The sequence below is a fragment of the Geotrypetes seraphini genome, chromosome 3, assembly GCF_902459505.1.
Source record: "Geotrypetes seraphini chromosome 3, aGeoSer1.1, whole genome shotgun sequence".
NCBI classification, from domain to species: domain Eukaryota; kingdom Metazoa; phylum Chordata; class Amphibia; order Gymnophiona; family Dermophiidae; genus Geotrypetes; species Geotrypetes seraphini.
Genome location: NC_047086.1, coordinates 131,943,584 through 131,954,927, shown reverse-complemented (window position 1 = coordinate 131,954,927; position 11,344 = coordinate 131,943,584). Strand labels below are relative to the sequence as shown.

The 11,344-nt window shown below is 37.1% G+C and overlaps 1 protein-coding gene across 2 annotated transcripts in view; it reads right to left on the bottom strand.

Annotated features, from left to right (window-relative positions):
• Window positions 1-365: 365 nt before the first annotated feature.
• PBK (PDZ binding kinase) overlaps window positions 366-11,344 on the bottom strand; it is a 92,006-nt gene continuing 81,027 nt past the window's right edge. Inside the window, exons 7-8 of one of the 2 annotated variants that reach the window (XM_033935526.1) lie at window positions 3,798-3,968; window positions 366-1,782 (exon numbers count right to left, since the gene is read on the bottom strand). In XM_033935526.1, coding sequence (XP_033791417.1) covers window positions 1,580-1,782; window positions 3,798-3,968 — 374 coding nt within the window. In that variant the 3' untranslated portion in view covers window positions 366-1,579. The remainder of the gene's footprint in view (window positions 1,783-3,797; window positions 3,969-11,344) is intronic. The other variant, XM_033935527.1, reaches the window with a different exon arrangement.

The following is an 11,344-nucleotide window of genomic DNA, read 5'->3' as shown; positions in this document are numbered from 1 at the left end:
ACTAAAATCATCCACATAAAAGTAAATCATCCACATAAAAGCCTTAAAGGACCTAGTCTGCTAGGGATACAGGACCCAACACGGTCCGCGTTTCGACAAAAAGTCTTCTTCAGGGGTCCCTGGGGGTCCTATAAAGGTATGTACGTGGGAAACAATTGTGTGGTGAACCGGAAGTGAGACACTGCTTGCATTTGCAATGGAAAGGTAGTGTGTTTGTACAATTACTAAATGGGGACCACCTGTTTAGACAGGATAGTAAAGATTCCTGTTTATACTGCATCTGTTTGCTTTCGTATTTGTAGATGTGTTTTAAAGATTTTTTTATGATCCATTTGAAGACACAGAATGAAAATCTGTAATAATTAGTTTGAACAGGATAAATAGGATGATCCAGTTTCTAAACAATGTTATAAAAGGCTAAAATAAATGTAACACTGAATAAAATTACATGTTATGGAAGATGTTTTGTCAGAACTGGCTTTACTATTCATACTGCTCTACAGACCATAACACCTCTCAAAGTATTTCATCTAGCCCAAGGTACAGAAGATCAAAGGGCAATACTTTGGAGTCAGTTTCATAGAGATAGTCAAAAATATACTAGTTCCATAATACATGTCAAAAACATTTCATGTGCCCATTTGGCAGAATATTTCCAGATGATGAAAGCCAGGAGTGTTCTGCTTTTGATTTTGCAGCAACAACCAATTATGATTTGTTCTGGAACTAAGGTTAAATTTCTACATTCCAAATAAAGATAATTTATTGCAAAAGATGTTATAATTGATCAGTATAACTTAAAATTTGCAGTGGCAGACAAACATCAAAAGCAAGCTAGTGCCAAGTTTTCCAAATAGGATGGTAGTTGCTAATCGATACTAACCGTTTAAAGATCTTGTACAGTTGACATTTGAAGAATATTCATGGCATCCAGTATGGACTGTGAACCTAGGTTTAGTCTTATGAACACTTTAAAGCAATCACTTAGAAGTAGAGCATTTGGACATGTTAAAAGTTATCAACTTTTGAGGACTAATAGATCTAAAAAGTATATAGTAAATGGGCAAATGCCAGAGGAGTCATCTTAGCTTCCCCTAATCCTGCTTCATGATAATTTATTAATTATTTAAAATACAAATCCTCATTTTGTATTTTCACTTGTGTTGTTTCAGTTTGGCATTGCCCTGTGAAAGCTGTGTGCATAGTATAACAGTTGGTGCCAGTTTCCTGCAGCTTATCATAACAGCATGTATCTGTTTCTACTCCTTACTATGTTGTCAAGAACATATTACAGCCTACATGTGACTGGCTGCAACTGAAATTAATTGGGCTGCTAAAATGTGCATGAGGTCTTACAAAACTGTCACATTGCTGGCTCTGTGGCAGAAACTGCTGATTCAGGGTTGTGTAGTCTACAAGTGTTTTGTTTTTCTGGTCATTTAAAAATGGTGAAGGGGGCTGCAGCCTGCCTTTTCAATAGACAAGAACTAGTAGAGCACAAGGGGCTTTACAAATATTAGACACAAGAAAAAATATTTAGACAGTTATTTTTACAAAGATTAACAATTAATGCTTAAAACTATTCTTGTATTTGTGCCTCTACAACTTCAACTATCTGTGCAGCAGAAGGTCGCTCCTTTGCATCCTCATTAGTGCATACAGAGAAAAGTTCAATCACTTTCTGGTATGATTCGTCCAGCTCCTCCATGTTAAGTGGTGGCCTGGTACCCAAGGCTTCATAATATGCATCATCATCAAAATCATCTTCATCAAATGACTCATCTGAAAAAAAGAATTTGGAAGGCAATTGAAAGAACATCCGATAGAAATACTTATCTACAATTGTATAATGAAGGTAGCATTTTCATCAATTTATACTGTTGCATCCTAATATTGGTATTCTAAATTTAAAAATGGTTTCAAAACCAACTATCCAATCCTTTTTGATCTAAACGAGTGTATTACAAGTATAAAGAAATACAACTCCTTGGTGAGGTGCATGGGTTATGAGGATTTGTCCTGCTGCCCTCAAAGAACACCCGCTACAGGTAACTATTTCTTCCAAAGACAAGCAGGATTAAAAATCTTCACATAGGGGCACCCTTCAACAGAAAAAAAAGGAAGTCTAATAGAACATAACTAATTATTTATAGTAACAAGCCTTATAATTGTTTGTTTTGATGGCAGCCTGGAACTGAAAGTGAAGAGGCAGTGGTCTCAAACTCAAACCCTTTGCAGGGCCACATTTTGGATTTGTAGGTACTTGGAGGGCCGCAGAAAAAATAGTTACTGTCTTCTTAAATAAATGACAACTTTGCATTAGGTAAAACTCAATATAGTTTATAAATCTTTCCGTAATTGCTTTTGATAATTTCAGCTATACACAGCTGAAAGCAGTGAAACATGCAGAAAGTGAAAAACTATCAAAGTATCAACTGCAAGAGACAAGATTTTGGACCAAGTATTTTGAGGTCCTAATAGTCTTGGCCTTCTTGAGAGCAGATTCAATCACCATAGAGTAGGGCGAAATTCCTGCTTCTCAAATCAAGATGCTTCCTGGACTTTAGCTTCTTGATGAAAGGGTGCACAGAAAGAAAGGTCTCCCACATTTATGTAGTACATATACTTGATACACAGCAATACAGTAGGCATACTAAAGTGGTTCAAAAAGGTCATAAAGAACAGAGGAAAGAATAAAAGAGAAGATGGGAGAAGCACCAAGAGGGAAGACAGAGAAGGGAGAGAAAAGTACAGCAAAGAGGAGGTCTCAGATCTATTTCACACAAGTGTCGCACAAAGGACTTTTTAACAACTTGTACATAAAAAGGAGCAGCTGTTAATCTCAATGCTGAAATATTGGGACATATACATGTATTTTCATTCTGAAAAGGGAACTTTAAAAAAAATGTGGAACTTATTATGAAACTACTAGTCCAGTATGTTTATACTGTTTGTGCTGATGGCGGCTACTCCCCCTTTTTTCAATGCAGAAAGAGCTGCAGAGCTGGTAACTATCTAGCATGTGGATGGTTTTCAATTAAATTTGTTAGTGAGAACCTATAGTGCAGTGGTTCTCAACCCTGTCCTAGGGACCCCCAAGCAAGTTGGGTTTTCAAGATATCCCTAATGAATATGCATGAGAGAGATTTGCATATAATGGAGGAGACATGTAGTGTTATCTTATGATACTGTGCTTTTTGGTATGTCTATGAGAAAAAAGAGTCAGATATCAATATGTAATAACAAACTTTTATTGATTTTGACTGGAGTTGCCATCCAACATATTACTAATAACTGGAAAGATCATAGTAGGCTCAATTTTAAGTTTTGGTGAAATTCAGTATGTTACATATATAGAATGGAAAGATCAATAGCGGTACAGAATGGAAATTATAAAAATTTTATTAAAATTTGGGAGCCATTAACGTCCTTTTGTCATGATTGATGCCATTTTTTCTAATATTTTTCTATTAATTATGTAAGATTTAGGGTTGGGTGGGTTTCCATTATATGAAAATATAATAAGTAGAGGGATTCAAGGGTGGGAGGGGGAGGGTTATATTTTTAATTATAAGATATAATGATAAGATGCACAAGTGCTTAGATTTATTGTATTTATTATAAATTTTTGTACACTTGATGAAAGTTTTAAAATGAATAAAGATTTTTTTTTTAAAAAAGAAAACCCAACTGGCTGGGGGTCCCCTAGGACAGGGTTGAGAACCACTGCTGTAGTGCATCCTTTTTCAGTCCTATACATCTAATACTGAAACTTTAGTGTGTCTTGTCAAGCATACCATCATCCTTCTCTGGCAAATTAACATGAGGTATAGCCAGGGCCATCATCTCCCACAATGTCAGTCCAAAAGCAAATATATCAGATTTATCAGTGATAATGCCCCCCTCATCCAGAGCTTCCTTAGGCTTCCAGGGCTCAGTGCCAATATAGTGCATTGTGGGGTCACTCACTGAAATGAGAAGACAAATTAATTTTGTGCAAAATCATGTATATACAATCCTAAAGCTGTGAAAATGAAAGTCATACATGGTTCCCAATAAAATATGAAATTATAAAGGTAAATCAGCTTTTAAAATTAAGGTGTCAAAAAAGCAAAGGCAATAGCATACATTTAGCCAAACATGATTTATATGTTATATACCAAGGGAGAATGTCTTTACTCTAGGTTTGTTTGTTTTTTCCAATTCTTTATTCATTTTTAAAAAAACTTACAATAAGTGTAACAGCATTTTTAACATTTTAAACTCAGATACAACACTTAATATTCTGTTAAAATTCATAACAGAATTTATACCCCCTCCCCCCTAATCAGTAACACTCTTTAAATTCAAGAAAATCTACCAAAAACCCTATTCCTATATATCTTATTTAATATTCAAATAAAAAAACCTAATCCCCACCCTGGATGTGCATTTTTAAGGGGAAAATAATATTCAATCATTACAATATTTTGTTAATGGCTCCCAAATCTCCTGAAATTTTCTAAAATTCCCCTGTTGTGTGGCTATTGTCCTTTCCATTTTATAAATGTAACATAAAGAGTTCCACCAGAAACTGTAATTAAGTCTCTTCCAGTTTTTCCAATTACTCGTAATCTGTTGTATGGCAACCCCTGTCATAATAAGTAGAAGCCTGTTATTCTTAGATGATATTTGGCTCTTAGCCCTCATTAACATGCCAAACAGCACAGTATCATACGATAATGCCACTGGATTTTCCAACATACAATTTATTTGACCCCATATTGATTTCCAAAAAGCAAGAATCAATGGACAATAGAATAGCAAATGATCTAATGTCCCAGCTTCAAGATGACAGTGCCAGCATCTATTAGATTTAGAGCTATCTAACTTTTGTAAACAAACCGGGGTCCAAAATGCTCTATATAGAAAAAAACAAGTTTGTCTCATAGATGCAGACACTGTACATCTCATCCTCCAAGACCAAATTTGTGGCCATTGAGACGCAGTAATTTGATGCTTAATCTCAATGCTCCAAATGTCCCGAAGACCAGTTTTTGTTTTTTCATTCATAAATCCAGATATCAATTTGTACCACTGAGCAGCTTGGTGTCCCAGAAAGTCCACCTGAAAACACAAGAATGGCAAACTATACTGATCATTAAGATTTTTCCACTCAGGGAACCCTACCTGAATAGCCTGCTTCAATTGCAACCACTTATAATTTTGTGATTTATTAAAACCATATTTGTTGTGTTGTTATATACCATTAGATATAACATCATCTAAAGTGCTTATACCTGCCTTCATCCAATCTTTCCAGATGACCTTAAATCTGCCAATTTGAATCTTGGAGTTTAGCCACAGGGTCTGATACGTTGATTTAAGTATTGAAATAGGTATTAAGTTATTAACATATCTTAAGGTTTTCCATGTATCTACTAATATTCTATTTTCTTTATATAACCTAGGCATTTTGATACTGAGAACATGGCTTAATCTCAGAGGAAACATGAGTTGCCATTCCAACGTCAACCAATCTGGAAACTTTTCCATGAGCTCTGGGGGGATCCAATACATACCTTGTCGCATAATATAGGATTGATACCTATAAGAATTAGGAAAATTTACCCCACCCTCTGTGATTGGTTTTTGTAAAGATACTAGAGCAATTCTTGCAATATTACCCAGCCAAATAAATTTTGTAAGAATGCTATTCAATTTTTTATAAAAGGACCCCAGAAAAACACACTGGTAGCATGCCCATCTGGTAACAAACCACAGGCAAAATCATCATTTTAATAGTTTGAACTCTCCCCCACCAAGATAGATGTAATGGGCTCCATTGCTCATACATTTCTGTGACCTTTTGCAATAAAAATGTCTCATTTATTTTCATTGTCTCATCCAGTGTATTTTTTATCCAAATTTTACTCCCTCTTCCTTTCAAAGAAAGCAAAATGAATCAAATAAACCTTTTATACAATGCACATTTAGTGGAAGAATTTCTGATTTACTCCAATTTATTTTGTATCCTGAAAATTTCCCAAATTTCTTTATCAAATCCAGAAAATGGAATGGTTGTTTCAGGATTCCTCAAATGAAGCAATATGTCATCTGCATAAGCGGAGACCTTGTATTCCCGACTTGTGTAAGGAATACCCTCTATCTCCCTTGCCTGTTGAATAGCTAACAACAAGGGTTCTAAAACAATATCAAAAAGCAAAGGAGACAAAGGACAACCCTAACACCTCTCTGCAAACAGAAACATTTTGAAAAACTGTTAATATATAATCTAGCAGCAGGGGAGATATACAAAGTTTGAATCATCTGTATAAATCCTGAACCAATACCAAACTAATCCATTGCTTGATACATAAAGGTCCAAGGATACAGAGAAAGCCGGATCTTTCAAGGCCTTTGTTAAGTTTAACATATGAAAAGCTAGCCTGGTGTTATTTGAGGTATGTCTCTGAGCAACAAATCCTGTTTGGTGCATACCAATGATATAAGGGAGAGCCTTAGCTAAGTGTAAAGCCAATAACTTATCTAAATGTTTTCCATCTACACTGAATAGGCCTGTAATTTAAAACCATCATGGGATCTTTATTTGGCTTCGGCAAAACTATAATTAAAGATTCTGCCATAGTACCTGTAATGCAACCCTTAGTTAGTTGAACATGATATAAATTTAACAAATGTGGTAGTAGGGTACTTTGAAATTATTTATAAAACTACTGTAAAACCATCACCACCTGGAGCGGATCCAACTCTAAGGGATTTCAACACCGTTTGTAATTCTTTTAGCGATATAGGCTCTTCCAAACCTCTTTTTATATGCTCAGAAATTTTGGTCCCTCAATTAATTTTAAAAATTCTAAACTATCTTTTTCCTTATCTAAATAAGACTCAGAAGAATATAAGGCTTCATAAAAATTTAGGCATTGTTTTAAAAAAAGGTCCAATTTGAGAATGAAAATCACCTTTCATATCTTTAATACCAATAATTTTTGGTTTTCTTTTTTTTCACTTTGAGATAATTTGCCAATAATCTTCTTGCCTTATTTGAGTTTACATAATACAAGGCCTGCTGAGAAAACAATTATTTCCTAACCAACTGTGAAGAAATCTCATTATACTTACACTTTGATTTCAAAACAGCCTGTAAAGTAATTTGTTCCCATTTCTAAATCAATTTTTATTCCAAGACCTTAATTTCTTTTAAGCTGCTTTCTAATATATGTTGAATATGAAATAATCTGTCCTCTCATGGTTGCTTTAAATGCATCCCATAAAGTTTCCAAAGATATTTAATCAGGAATTAATCAGGAAATACTCATTCATTTTTAATTTAAATTCCTCAATAAAATTTGGATCCGCAAGCAATGTATTATCAAATCTGCACACAGGTCTACTATTATCCTGTTCAGCAATTTTAAATTCAATCCACACCCCTCTATAATCAGACAAAATGATTGGATCTATGGAAGCTTGTGTTACCTGCTGAACTAATTGATCCGAGACAAAAATAATCTATTCTTGAAAAAAAATTTGTGAACATGGGAGCAAAAAGAAAATTCCCTTTCATTAAAATGAAGTATTCGCCATATATCTTTCAAATCACATGACTGTACCAAATTATCTAATCCTAATGATTTTATGATCTTACTAGGTTTTTTATCCATCAAAGGATCCATAACAGTATTAAAATCCCCTGCCACTACTAAATTAGAAAAAACAAGGAAGGCAACCAAGTCACATCAAGGTCTGCGTGGGGGAAGCTCACAGTGCCAAACTTGGCTCACAACTTATAAGCCAAATACAGTGTAATATGTCAAAAAGCATGTCACACTGTATAATGTTATAGAGCGCTCTCAGTGTGAACCCTCAGTGATAGGAGCACAGCTCCGACACTTCACTTCTGGGTTAAGGCGATAAGCCTCCACCCGCACACCATCATCGAGCGCCCTGTGTGTGCAAGAATCAAACCAATCAACAATCAAAGTAAGTAAATGAAACTCAACACAAACAACCTGAGCGACCCCCACACAAACCCTGCCAGCCAAACTCCCTCAAAAAGCACGCACAAAATCACAAACAAAATCAAAAACCATACCAAAAAGTGAAAAACATATCCAAAAATGAGCAATACTTATCCAAAACTGTCACACAAACGGAAAAACCGCGCCAGGAGGAAAGGTTCAACCGCGCTGGTTTCGGGAGGAGCCCTTCTTCAGGAACCTGGCCTCCAACAGAACACGAGCAGAGAGGAAGGCCGGCCTTCCTCTCTGCTCGTGTTCTGTTGGAGGCCAGGTTCCTGAAGAAGGGCTCCTCCCGAAACCAGCGCGGTTGAACCTTTCCTCCTGGCGCGGTTTTTCCGTTTGTGTGACAGTTTTGGATAAGTATTGCTCATTTTTGGATATGTTTTTCACTTTTTGGTATGGTTTTTGATTTTGTTTGTGATTTTGTGCGTGCTTTTTGAGGGAGTTTGGCTGGCAGGGTTTGTGTGGGGGTCGCTCAGGTTGTTTGTGTTGTGTTTCATTTACTTACTTTGATTGTTGATTGGTTTGATTCTTGCACACACAGGGCGCTCGATGATGGTGTGCGGGTGGAGGCTTATCGCCTTGACCCAGAAGTGAAGTGTCGGAGCTGTGCTCCTATCACTGAGGGTTCACACTGAGAGCGCTCTATAACATTATACAGTGTGACATGCTTTTTGACGTTACACTGTATTTGGCTTATAAGTTGTGAGCCAAGTTTGGCACTGTGAGCTTCCCCCACGCAGACCTTGATGTGACTTGGTTGCCTTCCTTGTTTTTTCTAGTTTAGGATTTGTTTGGCAAATTAGGAGTGTGTTGTTGTTGACTACTAAATTAGAAACAGCCAGTGGTAGTAACTGCTGTAAAGCTTTGAAAAATTCATTTTGATTTGAATTAGGGCCATATACATTAAAAAGCTCCAAATGTAATATTTCCCAGCTCATATCCACTTGTAACCATCTTCCTAAGGGATCTGCAGCAATCAGTTAAAATATAGCTGTACATCTCTTATTTACCAGAATAGCTACCCCAGTCTTTTTCCCTACAGCAGGGGCAAAAAAAACAATGCTTTACCCAACCCCCTTCTAATTTCTTGGATATAGCATAATATCTGCATTCTGTTTCAGAAAGGAAAGCATTTTTTTTTTTAACGGGATGGTTGAGGCCATTAACATTTAATGAAAAAATTTTGAATTCCATTATAATATTGTAATAAAAAGGGACCATAAAAGATATCATAATACCAAGCAATAATTCAGTAAATTTATGTTTCCCCTGCACATCCAAATCCTAATTTTAAAAAATCCCTTCCCTCTCCCTCCAAATAAAATGACTGCCTTGGAGCACGCATAGGATTAGCAATCACAATACCCCTCTCCCAGGCCACTTTATCTTTTCCCTCCTCAACCAAAACCTTCAAAGAAATAAACCCATAATTTAATTTAACACTGTGAATAATTCCCTCTTTACCAACACAATTGAGACTAAAACCATCCCCTATCCCATTTAAGAACTTTTCCAAAAACTTTATCTATTTCTCATTACATTAAGTAAAATATATAAATATTTCTTTACTACCCTCCAAATAACTTTATAGAGATAAAATGAATCAATAGAACATTCCCTTTACCCTTTAATTTCATCTTATCACCTTTCTATACCCCCTATCCTATTTACCTTCCATGAATATTTTTGACTATCATTAATTAATAATTATCTTAAGTATCATATTCTAGGAACATCCTATCTTAAAAATTCATTTCAGCCTTAAATTAGCATGAAACGTTGGGCATGTCCAAAGTTACATAGAAACATAGAAAATGATAGCAGAAAAGGGCCTCGGCCCATCAAGTCTGCTCATTCTAATGACCTACCCTAATGACCCACCCCCTTAACTTCACCCCCCAAGAGATCCCACATGCCTATCCCACTTTTTCTTAAAATCTGGCACGCTGCTGGCCCCAATCACCTGCAGTGGAAGTTCATTCCAATGATCAACCACCCTTTCGGTGAAGAAATACTTCCTGTTATCACCATGAAATTTCCCACCCCTGATTTTCAGCAAATGCCCTCTTGTGGCCGTGGGCCCTTTAAGAAAGAAGATATCATCTTCCACCTCGATACGGCCCGTGATATATTTAAACGTCTCAATCATGTCTCCTCTCTCTCTACGTTCCTCAAGTGAGTATAGCTGCAATTTACTCAGCCTTTCCTCATATGGGAGATCCTTGAGTCCCAAGACCATCCTGGTGGCCATTCGTTGAACCGACTCAACTCTCATCACATCCTTTTGGTAATATGGCCTCCAGAATTGCACACAATATTCCAGATAGGGTCTCTCCATGGATCTGTACAACGGCATTATGACTTCAGGCTTTCGGCTGACGAAACTTCTGCGGATACAACCCAACATTTGTCTAGCCTTGGAAGAAGCCTTCTCCACTTGATTGGCAGTTTTCATATCTTCACTTATGATCACTCCTAGATCACGTTCTGCTGTAGTCCTAGCTAAGGTCTCCCCATTTAGGGTGTAAGTTCTGCACGGATTTCTGCTGCCAAGGTGCATGACCTTACATTTTTTAGCATTGAAGCTTAGCTGCCAAGTTAAGGACCAATGTTCCAGTAAGAGTAGGTTCTGCGTCATACTGTCGGGCAAAGTGCCTTTACCTACTATGTTGCATAGTTTGGCGTCATCGGTGAATAATGTTATTTTATCTTGAAGCCCCTGAGTCAGGTCTCCTATGAATATGTTAAAGAGGATTGGGCCCAAGACCGAGTCCTGTGGCACTCCACTGGTTACCTTTGACAATTTGGAGAGGATACCATTAACCACCACCCTCTGAAGTCTGCCGCTTAGCCAGTCATTGACCCATGCAGTTAATGTTTCTCCTAATCCCATTGAATTCATTTTGCTCAATAACCTGCGGTGTGGTACGCTATCAAAGGCCTTGCTGAAGTCCAAGTACACGACGTCCAGGGACTCCCCTATATCCAGCTTTCTTGTTAACCAGTCAAAGAAGCTGATTAAATTGGATTGGCAGGACCTCCCCTTTGTAAATCCATGTTGATGGGGATTCCGTAGATTCTCCTCGTTCAGGATTGTGTCTAATTTATGCTTTATTAGTGTTTCCATGAGTTTACTCACTATTGATGTGAGACTCACCTGTCTGTAGATCGCAGCCTCCGTCCTGCAACCTTTTTTGTGGAGTGGAATGACGTTAGCTGTCTTCCAGTCCAACGGGACCCTTCCTGTACTCAGGGAAAGATTGAAGAGCACGGATAACGGTTCCGCCAGGACATCACAACTCTCTAAGCACCCAGGGGTG